This window comes from Triticum aestivum, chromosome 5A (genome assembly GCF_018294505.1).
Source record: "Triticum aestivum cultivar Chinese Spring chromosome 5A, IWGSC CS RefSeq v2.1, whole genome shotgun sequence".
Taxonomy (NCBI): Eukaryota; Viridiplantae; Streptophyta; class Magnoliopsida; order Poales; family Poaceae; genus Triticum; species Triticum aestivum.
In genome coordinates this window covers 445,376,740-445,390,904 of record NC_057806.1, presented here as the reverse complement: position 1 = coordinate 445,390,904, position 14,165 = coordinate 445,376,740, and the positions used below count along the sequence as shown (strand labels likewise).

The window sequence follows — 14,165 nt, the reverse complement described above, 5'->3', positions numbered from 1 at the left end:
GGGACATTAGGGTTGTGATGCAGCCACCTAATTCTCCGGACACTAACGCCCTAGATCTTGGCGTGTTCAACTCTCTTCAGTCCGAATCCAGTCCTCCTTGGCACCACGAATCCCTCCTCCCTGCCGAGCACACCCGGTCGCTGGTTCACCAATGCCGTGGCGTCGTCGACGAGCGCCGTGACGGTGTCCATGAGAGCCTCCACCTGGTCCAGCAGCGCCCCAAGGTATGGACCCTCCTGGGCGAGCGCGAGGATGCCCTGCGCGACGTCGAGCACGTCGTGGGCATGCGCGAGGATGCCCTGCCCCACGTCCAGCACGCCGCCCTGCATGTAGCCATCATGTAAAGACAAGGGTGGAGCATGCATCGTTTGCTATTCATCCTACAAAAGCTAAGTACCATGGCCGGCCTAACTGCAGCCGACTAAACATCACCATGATCCCTGGATAAGGCATGCATACATACCTGCATGTCCTGGACGCCCAAGCCCAGCTCCGCCTGGGTCTCCGCGTCGGGAGCGACCTTCATGTCGTGCTCGGCCTGCGGCGCATCATGGACGCCGAGGTCTGCGTGCCCAGCAGCGACGAGGTCTGGCAGTGGCGCGCCTAAGCCCAGCCCGGACTGGGTCTCCGCGTCCGGATCGACGTCCACGCTGTGCTCCGCCAGCGACGCACCATGGACACCGAGCTCTGCGTGCCCAGCAGCGGCGAGGTTGGTCGGCGACGCGTCCAAGCCCAGCCCGGACTGGGTCTCCGCGTCCGGATCAACGTCGACGCTGTGCTCCGCCTTCGGTCGCGACGACATTGCTGGTACAGCGCTGCATCCGGCCGGCGAGACGCTGGTTTCTTTCCTGGGACTACTGTTGTGGCGTTGTGCTAGGAGTACTAGTCCGCTCAATGTATAGCAGCTTCTTCTGCATGCCAGCGGATGGAAATTTAATGCGCTTCGGAAGATGAACCGCGGCTGAGGAGATCGAGAAAGCAACGAAGCGTTTTCTGCTTTTGGCAGCCATATCGATTAAGGGGCCTAATAAGAGCGGACGAGCTCCCTCCGCCCAGGGGCCCAATAAACCCGGACGGAGGGAGTATGATACTTCCATTACGGGCAGCCTAAGAGAGAAGAAGTAGTAGAAGAAGAATTTTTCCTAGGTGCTAACTTGGGCCACAAAATTGCTGGTCTAGGGTTCCCCCACCTCCTGCTGGTACTGCCGTCGGTACGTGTCGTCTGCGATGGTTTTAGGGCCATGGTGGTGTGGTGGATCTCGGCCCTTGTCGGGGAAGGGCTTTGTTTTCAGTTGTTCCTTCGTATTTTGTTAGAGTTTGTGTCCTATTCAAGAAGACGAGATGACAACAGCTCCCTGAAGATGGAATAAGGTTCTCCCAGCCTGCCCTCCCGATGGTGTGTCTAGCATCATCGATGGGCATGTGGAGGTGTGTCTCCGGCGGATCTGTTCTTGCTGGATATGCTCGGATCTGATCATAGTTCGTCTATGTTCATGTGTTTTCAGATTGAATTCTTTCGATCTACACTACTCTCTTCATCGGCGGCGGTTTCCTTAGTACGACGATTTTTCGACTGTCTACTAGAACAAGTTTTGTCCAGCTCCTGCAAGGGAGGGGCAATGACGGCGGCGCGTCTTCAGCTCGCTTCAATGCTTGTAGTCGTCGCTAGGTGGTCTACGGATCTGGATATAATTTTTATTATTTAAGATGTTTGTTGTAGTGCCATGATTGCAGATGAATATATCGGAAGTTTTCTTGAAAAATAAATAAGAGAAAAGAAAAAAGAAGAAGAACACGGAAGCTAATGAGGATGGAGAGTAGGCATCTTCTGGGCGAGGTACCGTCGACGATGACAACCGGTCGAGTGGCCACGTATCTGTCCATAACACAAGAGTAAAGTAAAATACACCTAAAAACATCCTAGTCGGCCATGGCACAAGAGCTGCACGTGAAAACTTAATGCACGAGGCAGGTAGGAGTTAGCGGGCACCGCATAATCGCCTAGGGCACGCAGCGCACATGTAGACGATCTCAACCGTGTACGTGGCTCTCAGCGGAGCACGGCTCATTCATGCATATCACTTCTCAACAATTACTGCCCATGCGGAGCATCGTCTCCTATAAATTGGGGCCATATATACGAGTCTTGTTCCTGTGCGTTTTCGCAGCAGGGAAGGCAGCCATGGAGAGCAAGCATTTCAAGAGCGTGATCATGTGTGCACTCATACTGATACTGGGACTGCTTGTCCAGGGACAAATCCAAGTAGCAGAGGGCAAGAGCTGCTGCAGAGACACCAGGTCAAGAAACTGTTACAACGTGTGCCTTCTTGTGCACCCAAGTACTCCCTGCTCAAAAATGTGTGGCTGTGTGCTCACAAGGGACAGCACATGCCCCAGGGAATACCCTAAGCTCAACCTTCTCCCCGGTTCAGCTGGTACGTGAACCCAAGCCACCCTTCCTGTTTTCTCTACATCATTTTGCTCCCAGATGCATAGAAATTGCAATTAACGGCTGGTTGACTAATGCTTGCTCCTGCTGTTGCGGAAGAAGAACCAGACGCCATTGAGTACTGCAAATTAGGATGTAGGCTCTCAGTCTGTGACAACGTCAATTCAGGTAGTATCTGAATTAACTCATCATCTGTATATATAACTTTCAATTTATCATAAGAGGGAAAAGTTTTTTTTTCGGTTTGGAATGAGCATTGCACATATCTTGATCTTGTCATCAGCTGAGCTTGGCGAAGACACGAAAGTCGGCGTGGGGCGCTGCGGCGATGCGTGCGGCCGGTTCTGCAACGATGCCACCAACATTGCATCCGTCGATGCTTGATCATGTATGAGCATGCGCTGAGGTCCCGATCGTCTTCCCAGTGGCTTACCTTCTTCGTCGTTGCTGCTGCCTCAGCCATTATCTAGTTCTTGCTTTAGCTATGATGTGCTAGGCTTTGCTTCCAACTACTGTATGCTGTGTCTGAAGTGTTGTGTGGGTGCTCTGCTTTTATTTTGAGATCTTGCACGATCCTTTTGAGGTGTTGGGCTGGGGTTCGTCGTAATCCCCGGTCATGTAAGATAGTATGTCGTGTGCGGGGTAACAAAAACCCTAGTAGTAGCTGTGAACCTTGGTTTCTCTTAGTGAAATCGGAGAGGGGGGCCTCTCTTTTGATCAAGAAAATAAAATGCACTGAGATCCCACGTCAATCTTTTATTTATATCTGTACATACTTGAGGAAGATCCGCCGCGAGTTCCATAATTTACTTCGTTCATACTCAGTAGAGGAGCACTTCTAAACCTTATCTTCTACTCCCTCCGTTCACTATTAAGATATTTTTTATATTTCAATATGGACTACATATGGACTGAAATGAGTGAACAAATACACTAAAATACGGCTATATACATCTGTTTCAGAAAAAAGTTAGAACATCCTATAATGGTGAACGGAGGGAGGGAGTAGTATTTAGTAAACCGGAGAGGCTCCGGTGATTGCCTGAACTTATTATATGTTTCTACATCGGCCACAAAGCCGGCAACGGCCGCGGGCAAGGCCGGCCAGGTCTTGGTCATGCCGGCTGCGGGCAAGGCCAGCTACGCCTCGGTCTTTCCGGGCGTGTACGCCGGTGTGGGCGTTTTCCTGCATCCATAGGTTCATCGCCTGGCCGTGGACAAGGCTGCGAGCACAGCCCCGCGCTCCTCGGGGGAGGACACGCTGCCGTTCGCGACATAGGTAGCTCGTCCGGCGCTGAACGCCATCTTCGTCTCGGTCTTGCTGGTCGGTTGCCGTCGGTGGCGAGCTCCTCCAGTGGTAGTATGTCCGGCTGGCGGGGCAGTCGTTGGTTCACAAGGCACGAAGACGGCGGCGCGTACTGTGCACACGACGGCGGCGCGTACGATGCCCACGACGGCGGCGCGTACTGTGCACACGACAGCGGCGCATACGGTGCCCACGACGGTGGCGCGTACTATGCACACGACAGCGGCGCGTACGGTGCCCACGACGGCGGCGCCTTCCGTTCTCACGATGGCGGCGCGTACGGCGGCCACGACATGGACCAGCACGTCGAGGAAGAAGGCCACGGCACGGACCAGAACGGCGAGGAAGATGGCCAGGGTACGGACCAGCACGGCCAGGACGGCCACGACATGGACCAGCACGGCGAGGACGACCACGGCATGGACCAGCACGGCGAGGAGCACGGACATGGCATGGACCAGCACGTCGAGGAAGAAGGAGACGGCACGGACCAGAACGCTGAAGATCATGAGACCAACAACATCATCGATCTAAGTAGGTTTGCTTGCTTTGTGTATGAACACTTATTTTTTAGTTCGAATATGCAATGGAACAGTACGTATATTTTTTTATCGGTTTCATAGATGGATTTTGCACATGTATATTTCCTGCAACTTTACAGAATGAGCAATAGGTATTTTTTTATAATGTTTATATTTGTTCCCAGATGTATGAACACTTATTTTCACACTTGTTGTTTAACAAAATTCTACTCTTATGTTTGTTCCCAGATGTGATGGCCAATAGGAAAAGAAGGACATTTCATACTGATGACGAAAAGCGTTCACTGTATACGGCCATTTTGGAGATAAATGGACGTGGTCCATTGAAACGTGGGGTGACTAAGAAAATATCAGCTCTATATAAAGTGTCAGTTAGGGTTCTTCGGCGGATATGGGATAATGGTAGGAGAGGAGGTGGTGTGAATGCGGTTATCAACAAGCGGCCGGGCAGAGTTGGTAGAAAGCGTGTTACATTGGACTCAGATGCTTTAGCCGCCGTCCCTCCGAATGATCGAACAACAATTAGAGATGTTGCCGGTGCATTGAACATGGCGAAGACCACCGTTCACAGGCTTTTGAAGGAGCATGAGTTACGCAAACACACCAACGAGCTCAAGCCTATGCTAGCGGAAGAAAACAAGAAAGCTCGTGTCATGTATTGCCTTTCAAACCTAGAACCCGCTAGTATGCCGGAGAACCCTGTCTTCAAGGATTCGTTTAATGTGGTCCATATTGATGAAAAGTGGTTTTATCGTACAAGGAAAACCCAGGGGGTTTATTTGGGCATTAACGAGCCGAACCCCGTGAGGCACGCCAAAAACAAGGGACACATTGAGAAGATCATGTTTCTTGCTGCTGTTGCTAGGCCAAGATATGATATGCAAGGCAATTGTACTTTTGATGGTAAAATTGGAATTTGGCCCTATGTTGAGTGGAAACCATCACAGAGGAGAAGCCCAAACAGGCCTAGAGGAACGTTGGAGCTCAAGCCATGCGATAAAGTCGGCATGGAGAAGAGCCGGGAATACTTGATCACGAAGGTGTTGCCGGCAATCAAGGAGAAGTGGCCGCAAGAGGATCGGTACAAGCCTATTTTCATCCAACAGGACAATGCCAAGACACATGTTCGACCAGATGATCCGGCGGTGTGTGCGGCAGCTGCTCAAGGTGGTTGGGACATTAGGGTTGTGATGCAGCCACCTAATTCTCCGGACACTAACGCCCTAGATCTTGGCGTGTTCAACTCTCTTCAGTCCGAATGCAGTCCTCCTTGGCACCACGAATCCCTCCTCCCTGCCGAGCACACCCGGTCGCTGGTTCACCAATGCCGTGGCGTCGTCGACGAGCGCCGTGACGGTGTCCATGAGAGCCTCCACCTGGTCCAGCAGCGCCCCAAGGTCTGGACCCTCCTGGGCGAGCGCGAGGATGCCCTGCGCGACGTCGAGCACGTCGTGGGCATGCGCGAGGATGCCCTGCCCCACGTCCAGCACGCCGCCCTGCATGTAGCCATCATGTAAAGACAAGGGTGGAGCATGCATCGTTTGCTATTCATCCTACAAAAGCTAAGTACCATGGCCGGCCTAACTGCACCGACTAAACATCACCATGATCCCTGGATAAGGCATGCATACATACCTGCATGTCCTGGACGCCCAAGCCCAGCTCCGCCTGGGTCTCCGCATCAGGAGCGACCTTCATGTCGTGCTCGGCCTGCGGCGCATCATGGACGCTGAGGTCTGCGTGCCCAGCAGCGACGAGGTCTGGCAGTGGCGCGCCTAAGCCCAGCCCGGACTGGGTCTCCGCGTCCGGATCGACGTCCACGCTGTGCTCCGCCAGCGACGCATCATGGACACCGAGCTCTGCGTGCCCAGTAGCGGCGAGGTTGGTCGGCGACGCGTCCAAGCCCAGCCCGGACTGGGTCTCCGCGTCCGGATCAACGTCGACGCTGTGCTCCGCCTTCGGTCGCGACGACATTGCTGGTACAGCGCTGCATCCGGCCGGCGAGACGCTGGTTTCTTTCCTGGGACTACTGTTGTGGCGTTGTGCTAGGAGTACTAGTCCGCTCAATGTATAGCAGCTTCTTCTGCATGCCAGCGGATGGAAATTTAATGCGCTTCGGAAGATGAACCGCGGCTGAGGAGATCGAGAAAGCAACGAAGCGTTTTCTGCTTTTGGCAGCCATATCGATTAAGGGGCCTAATAAGAGCGGACGAGCTCCCTCCGCCCAGGGGCCCAATAAACCCGGACAGAGGGAGTATGATACTTCCATTACGGGCAGCCTAAGAGAGAAGAAGTAGTAGAAGAAGAATTTTTCCTAGGTGCTAACTTGGGCCACAAAATTGCTGGTCTAGGGTTCCCCCACCTCCTGCTGGTACTGCCGTCGGTACGTGTCGTCTGCGATGGTTTTAGGGCCATGGTGGTGTGGTGGATCTCGGCCCTTGTCGGGGAAGGGCTTTGTTTTCAGTTGTTCCTTCGTATTTTGTTAGAGTTTGTGTCCTATTCAAGAAGACGAGACGACAACAGCTCCCTGAAGATGGAATAAGGTTCTCCCAGCCTGCCCTCCCGATGGTGTGTCTAGCATCATCGATGGGCATGTGGAGGTGTGTCTCCGGCGGATCTGTTCTTGCTGGATATGCTCGGATCTGATCATAGTTCGTCTATGTTCATGTGTTTTCAGATTGAATTCTTTCGATCTACACTACTCTCTTCATCGGCGGCGGTTGCCTTAGTACGACGATTTTTCGACTGTCTACTAGAACAAGTTTTGTCCAGCTCCTGCAAGGGAGGGGCAATGACGGCGGCGCGTCTTCAGCTCGCTTCAATGCTTGTAGTCGTCGCTAGGTGGTCTACGGATCTGGATATAATTTTTATTATTTAAGATGTTTGTTGTAGTGCCATGATTGCAGATGAATATATCGGAAGTTTTCTTGAAAAATAAATAAGAGAAAAGAAAAAAGAAGAAGAACACGGAAGCTAATGAGGATGGAGAGTAGGCATCTTCTGGGCGAGGTACCGTCGACGAGGACAACCGGTCGAGTGGCCACGTATCTGTCCATAACACAAGAGTAAAGTAAAATACACCTAAAAACATCCTAGTCGGCCATGGCACAAGAGCTGCACGTGAAAACTTAATGCACGAGGCAGGTAGGAGTTAGCGGGCACCGCATAATCGCCTAGGGCACGCAGCACACACGTAGACGATCTCAACCGTGTACGTGGCTCTCAGCGGAGCACGGCTCATTCATGCATATCACTTCTCAACAATTACTGCCCATGCGGAGCATCGTCTCCTATAAATTGGGGCCATATATACGAGTCTTGTTCCTGTGCGTTTTCGCAGCAGGGAAGGCAGCCATGGAGAGCAAGCATTTCAAGAGCGTGATCATGTGTGCACTCATACTGATACTGGGACTGCTTGTCCAGGGACAAATCCAAGTAGCAGAGGGCAAGAGCTGCTGCAGAGACACCAGGTCAAGAAACTGTTACAACGTGTGCCTTCTTGTGCACCCCAGTACTCCCTGCTCAAAAATGTGTGGCTGTGTGCTCACAAGGGACAGCACATGCCCCAGGGAATACCCTAAGCTCAACCTTCTCCCCGGTTCAGCTGGTACGTGAACCCAAGCCACCCTTCCTGTTTTCTCTACATCATTTTGCTCCCAGATGCATAGAAATTGCAATTAACGGCTGGTTGACTAATGCTTGCTCCTGCTGTTGCGGAAGAAGAACCAGACGCCATTGAGTACTGCAAATTAGGATGTAGGCTCTCAGTCTGTGACAACGTCAATTCAGGTAGTATCTGAATTAACTCATCATCTGTATATATAACTTTCAATTTATCATAAGAGGGAAAAGTTTTTTTTTCGGTTTGGAATGAGCATTGCACATATCTTGATCTTGTCATCAGCTGAGCTTGGCGAAGACACGAAAGTCGGCGTGGGGCGCTGCGGCGATGCGTGCGGCCGGTTCTGCAACGATGCCACCAACATTGCATCCGTCGATGCTTGATCATGTATGAGCATGCGCTGAGGTCCCGATCGTCTTCCCAGTGGCTTACCTTCTTCGTCGTTGCTGCTGCCTCAGCCGTTATCTAGTTCTTGCTTTAGCTATGATGTGCTAGGCTTTGCTTCCAACTACTGTATGCTGTGTCTGAAGTGTTGTGTGGGTGCTCTGCTTTCATTTTCAGATCTTGCACGATCCTTTTGAGGTGCTGGGCTGGGGTTCGTCGTAATCCCCGGTCATGTAAGATAGTATGTCGTGTGCGGGGTAACAAAAACCCTAGTAGTAGCTGTGAACCTTGGTTTCTCTTAGTGAAATCGGAGAGGGGGGCCTCTCTTTTGATCAAGAAAATAAAATGCACTGAGATCCCACGTCAATCTTTTATTTATATCTGTACATACTTGAGGAAGATCCGCCGCGAGTTCCATAATTTACTTCGTTCATACTCAGTAGAGGAGCACTTCTAAACCTTATCTTCTACTCCCTCCGTTCACTATTAAGATATTTTTTATATTTCAATATGGACTACATATGGACTGAAATGAGTGAACAAATACACTAAAATACGGCTATATACATCTGTTTCAGAAAAAAGTTAGAACATCCTATAATGGTGAACGGAGGGAGGGAGTAGTATTTAGTAAACCGGAGAGGCTCCGGTGATTGCCTGAACTTATTATATGTTTCTACATCGGCCACAAAGCCGGCAACGGCCGCGGGCAAGGCCGGCCAGGTCTTGGTCATGCCGGCTGCGGGCAAGGCCAGCTACGCCTCGGTCTTTCCGGGCGTGTACGCCGGTGTGGGCGTTTTCCTGCATCCATAGGTTCATCGCCTGGCCGTGGACAAGGCTGCGAGCACAGCCCCACGCTCCTCGGGGGAGGACACGCTGCCGTTCGCGACATAGGTAGCTCGTCCGGCGCTGAACGCCATCTTCGTCTCGGTCTTGCTGGTCGGTTGCCGTCGGTGGCGAGCTCCTCCAGTGGTAGTATGTCCGGCTGGCGGGGCAGTCGTTGGTTCACAAGGCACGAAGACGGCGGCGCGTACTGTGCACACGACGGCGGCGCGTACGATGCCCACGACGGCGGCGCGTACTGTGCACACGACAGCGGCGCATACGGTGCCCACGACGGTGGCGCGTACTATGCACACGACAGCGGCGCGTACGGTGCCCACGACGGCGGCGCCTTCCGTTCTCACGATGGCGGCGCGTACGGCGGCCACGACATGGACCAGCACGTCGAGGAAGAAGGCCACGGCACGGACCAGAACGGCGAGGAAGATGGCCAGGGTACGGACCAGCACGGCCAGGACGGCCACGACATGGACCAGCACGGCGAGGACGACCACGGCATGGACCAGCACGGCGAGGAGCACGGACATGGCATGGACCAGCACGTCGAGGAAGAAGGAGACGGCACGGACCAGAACGCTGAAGATCATGAGACCAACAACATCATCGATCTAAGTAGGTTTGCTTGCTTTGTGTATGAACACTTATTTTTTAGTTCGAATATGCAATGGAACAGTGCGTATATTTTTTTATCGGTTTCATAGATGGATTTTGCACATGTATATTTCCTGCAACTTTACAGAATGAGCAATAGGTATTTTTTTATAATGTTTATATTTGTTCCCAGATGTATGAACACTTATTTTCACACTTGTTGTTTAACAAAATTCTACTCTTATGTTTGTTCCCAGATGTGATGGCCAATAGGAAAAGAAGGACATTTCATACTGATGACGAAAAGCGTTCACTGTATACGGCCATTTTGGAGATAAATGGACGTGGTCCATTGAAACGTGGGGTGACTAAGAAAATATCAGCTCTATATAAAGTGTCAGTTAGGGTTCTTCGGCGGATATGGGATAATGGTAGGAGAGGAGGTGGTGTGAATGCGGTTATCAACAAGCGGCCGGGCAGAGTTGGTAGAAAGCGTGTTACATTGGACTCAGATGCTTTAGCCGCCGTCCCTCCGAATGATCGAACAACAATTAGAGATGTTGCCGGTGCATTGAACATGGCGAAGACCACCGTTCACAGGCTTTTGAAGGAGCATGAGTTACGCAAACACACCAACGAGCTCAAGCCTATGCTAGCGGAAGAAAACAAGAAAGCTCGTGTCATGTATTGCCTTTCAAACCTAGAACCCGCTAGTATGCCGGAGAACCCTGTCTTCAAGGATTCGTTTAATGTGGTCCATATTGATGAAAAGTGGTTTTATCGTACAAGGAAAACCCAGGGGGTTTATTTGGGCATTAACGAGCCGAACCCCGTGAGGCACGCCAAAAACAAGGGACACATTGAGAAGATCATGTTTCTTGCTGCTGTTGCTAGGCCAAGATATGATATGCAAGGCAATTGTACTTTTGATGGTAAAATTGGAATTTGGCCCTATGTTGAGTGGAAACCATCACAGAGGAGAAGCCCAAACAGGCCTAGAGGAACGTTGGAGCTCAAGCCATGCGATAAAGTCGGCATGGAGAAGAGCCGGGAATACTTGATCACGAAGGTGTTGCCGGCAATCAAGGAGAAGTGGCCGCAAGAGGATCGGTACAAGCCTATTTTCATCCAACAGGACAATGCCAAGACACATGTTCGACCAGATGATCCGGCGGTGTGTGCGGCAGCTGCTCAAGGTGGTTGGGACATTAGGGTTGTGATGCAGCCACCTAATTCTCCGGACACTAACGCCCTAGATCTTGGCGTGTTCAACTCTCTTCAGTCCGAATGCAGTCCTCCTTGGCACCACGAATCCCTCCTCCCTGCCGAGCACACCCGGTCGCTGGTTCACCAATGCCGTGGCGTCGTCGACGAGCGCCGTGACGGTGTCCATGAGAGCCTCCACCTGGTCCAGCAGCGCCCCAAGGTCTGGACCCTCCTGGGCGAGCGCGAGGATGCCCTGCGCGACGTCGAGCACGTCGTGGGCATGCGCGAGGATGCCCTGCCCCACGTCCAGCACGCCGCCCTGCATGTAGCCATCATGTAAAGACAAGGGTGGAGCATGCATCGTTTGCTATTCATCCTACAAAAGCTAAGTACCATGGCCGGCCTAACTGCACCGACTAAACATCACCATGATCCCTGGATAAGGCATGCATACATACCTGCATGTCCTGGACGCCCAAGCCCAGCTCCGCCTGGGTCTCCGCGTCGGGAGCGACCTTCATGTCGTGCTCGGCCTGCGGCGCATCATGGACGCCGAGGTCTGCGTGCCCAGCAGCGACGAGGTCTGGCAGTGGCGCGCCTAAGCCCAGCCCGGACTGGGTCTCCGCGTCCGGATCGACGTCCACGCTGTGCTCCGCCAGCGACGCACCATGGACACCGAGCTCTGCGTGCCCAGCAGCGGCGAGGTTGGTCGGCGACGCGTCCAAGCCCAGCCCGGACTGGGTCTCCGCGTCCGGATCAACGTCGACGCTGTGCTCCGCCTTCGGTCGCGACGACATTGCTGGTACAGCGCTGCATCCGGCCGGCGAGACGCTGGTTTCTTTCCTGGGACTACTGTTGTGGCGTTGTGCTAGGAGTACTAGTCCGCTCAATGTATAGCAGCTTCTTCTGCATGCCAGCGGATGGAAATTTAATGCGCTTCGGAAGATGAACCGCGGCTGAGGAGATCGAGAAAGCAACGAAGCGTTTTCTGCTTTTGGCAGCCATATCGATTAAGGGGCCTAATAAGAGCGGACGAGCTCCCTCCGCCCAGGGGCCCAATAAACCCGGACGGAGGGAGTATGATACTTCCATTACGGGCAGCCTAAGAGAGAAGAAGTAGTAGAAGAAGAATTTTTCCTAGGTGCTAACTTGGGCCACAAAATTGCTGGTCTAGGGTTCCCCCACCTCCTGCTGGTACTGCCGTCGGTACGTGTCGTCTGCGATGGTTTTAGGGCCATGGTGGTGTGGTGGATCTCGGCCCTTGTCGGGGAAGGGCTTTGTTTTCAGTTGTTCCTTCGTATTTTGTTAGAGTTTGTGTCCTATTCAAGAAGACGAGACGACAACAGCTCCCTGAAGATGGAATAAGGTTCTCCCAGCCTGCCCTCCCGATGGTGTGTCTAGCATCATCGATGGGCATGTGGAGGTGTGTCTCCGGCGGATCTGTTCTTGCTGGATATGCTCGGATCTGATCATAGTTCGTCTATGTTCATGTGTTTTCAGATTGAATTCTTTCGATCTACACTACTCTCTTCATCGGCGGCGGTTGCCTTAGTACGACGATTTTTCGACTGTCTACTAGAACAAGTTTTGTCCAGCTCCTGCAAGGGAGGGGCAATGACGGCGGCGCGTCTTCAGCTCGCTTCAATGCTTGTAGTCGTCGCTAGGTGGTCTACGGATCTGGATATAATTTTTATTATTTAAGATGTTTGTTGTAGTGCCATGATTGCAGATGAATATATCGGAAGTTTTCTTGAAAAATAAATAAGAGAAAAGAAAAAAGAAGAAGAACACGGAAGCTAATGAGGATGGAGAGTAGGCATCTTCTGGGCGAGGTACCGTCGACGAGGACAACCGGTCGAGTGGCCACGTATCTGTCCATAACACAAGAGTAAAGTAAAATACACCTAAAAACATCCTAGTCGGCCATGGCACAAGAGCTGCACGTGAAAACTTAATGCACGAGGCAGGTAGGAGTTAGCGGGCACCGCATAATCGCCTAGGGCACGCAGCGCACACGTAGACGATCTCAACCGTGTACGTGGCTCTCAGCGGAGCACGGCTCATTCATGCATATCACTTCTCAACAATTACTGCCCATGCGGAGCATCGTCTCCTATAAATTGGGGCCATATATACGAGTCTTGTTCCTGTGCGTTTTCGCAGCAGGGAAGGCAGCCATGGAGAGCAAGCATTTCAAGAGCGTGATCATGTGTGCACTCATACTGATACTGGGACTGCTTGTCCAGGGACAAATCCAAGTAGCAGAGGGCAAGAGCTGCTGCAGAGACACCAGGTCAAGAAACTGTTACAACGTGTGCCTTCTTGTGCACCCCAGTACTCCCTGCTCAAAAATGTGTGGCTGTGTGCTCACAAGGGACAGCACATGCCCCAGGGAATACCCTAAGCTCAACCTTCTCCCCGGTTCAGCTGGTACGTGAACCCAAGCCACCCTTCCTGTTTTCTCTACATCATTTTGCTCCCAGATGCATAGAAATTGCAATTAACGGCTGGTTGACTAATGCTTGCTCCTGCTGTTGCGGAAGAAGAACCAGACGCCATTGAGTACTGCAAATTAGGATGTAGGCTCTCAGTCTGTGACAACGTCAATTCAGGTAGTATCTGAATTAACTCATCATCTGTATATATAACTTTCAATTTATCATAAGAGGGAAAAGTTTTTTTTTCGGTTTGGAATGAGCATTGCACATATCTTGATCTTGTCATCAGCTGAGCTTGGCGAAGACACGAAAGTCGGCGTGGGGCGCTGCGGCGATGCGTGCGGCCGGTTCTGCAACGATGCCACCAACATTGCATCCGTCGATGCTTGATCATGTATGAGCATGCGCTGAGGTCCCGATCGTCTTCCCAGTGGCTTACCTTCTTCGTCGTTGCTGCTGCCTCAGCCGTTATCTAGTTCTTGCTTTAGCTATGATGTGCTAGGCTTTGCTTCCAACTACTGTATGCTGTGTCTGAAGTGTTGTGTGGGTGCTCTGCTTTCATTTTCAGATCTTGCACGATCCTTTTGAGGTGCTGGGCTGGGGTTCGTCGTAATCCCCGGTCATGTAAGATAGTATGTCGTGTGCGGGGTAACAAAAACCCTAGTAGTAGCTGTGAACCTTGGTTTCTCTTAGTGAAATCGGAGAGGGGGGCCTCTCTTTTGATCAAGAAAATAAAATGCACTGAGATCCCACGTCAATCTTTTATTTATATCTGTACATACTT

The 14,165-nt window shown here is 51.9% G+C and overlaps 3 protein-coding genes across 9 annotated transcripts; all 3 read left to right on the top strand.

Annotated features, from left to right (window-relative positions):
- The first annotated feature begins 2,149 nt into the window (after positions 1-2,149).
- Positions 2,150-3,185, top strand: LOC123107117 (probable leaf thionin). 3 transcript variants are annotated; one of them, XM_044529123.1, is made up of 3 exons: positions 2,150-2,435; positions 2,558-2,617; positions 2,733-3,185. In XM_044529123.1, exons 1-3 carry the CDS (start codon positions 2,183-2,185, stop codon positions 2,831-2,833), a joined length of 414 nt encoding a protein of 137 aa, XP_044385058.1. In that variant the 5' UTR covers positions 2,150-2,182; the 3' UTR covers positions 2,834-3,185. The 3 variants fall into 3 exon arrangements, with proteins under 3 accessions (XP_044385058.1, XP_044385057.1, XP_044385056.1); XM_044529122.1 differs by having other exon boundaries at positions 2,552-2,617; XM_044529121.1 differs by having other exon boundaries at positions 2,549-2,617.
- Positions 3,186-7,618: 4,433 nt separating this feature from the next.
- On the top strand, positions 7,619-8,654 carry LOC123107116 (probable leaf thionin). Of its 3 annotated transcripts, none has more exons than XM_044529120.1 (3): positions 7,619-7,904; positions 8,027-8,086; positions 8,202-8,654. In XM_044529120.1, the coding sequence occupies exons 1-3, from the start codon at positions 7,652-7,654 to the stop codon at positions 8,300-8,302; spliced, it is 414 nt and encodes a 137-aa protein (XP_044385055.1). In that variant the 5' UTR covers positions 7,619-7,651; the 3' UTR covers positions 8,303-8,654. The 3 variants fall into 3 exon arrangements, with proteins under 3 accessions (XP_044385055.1, XP_044385054.1, XP_044385053.1); XM_044529119.1 differs by having other exon boundaries at positions 8,021-8,086; XM_044529118.1 differs by having other exon boundaries at positions 8,018-8,086.
- A 4,432-nt stretch (positions 8,655-13,086) lies between these two features.
- Positions 13,087-14,123, top strand: LOC123107115 (probable leaf thionin). 3 transcript variants are annotated; one of them, XM_044529116.1, is made up of 3 exons: positions 13,087-13,373; positions 13,496-13,555; positions 13,671-14,123. In XM_044529116.1, the coding sequence occupies exons 1-3, from the start codon at positions 13,121-13,123 to the stop codon at positions 13,769-13,771; spliced, it is 414 nt and encodes a 137-aa protein (XP_044385051.1). In that variant the 5' UTR covers positions 13,087-13,120; the 3' UTR covers positions 13,772-14,123. The 3 variants fall into 3 exon arrangements, with proteins under 3 accessions (XP_044385051.1, XP_044385050.1, XP_044385049.1); XM_044529115.1 differs by having other exon boundaries at positions 13,088-13,373; positions 13,490-13,555; XM_044529114.1 differs by having other exon boundaries at positions 13,088-13,373; positions 13,487-13,555.
- Positions 14,124-14,165: the final 42 nt, after the last annotated feature.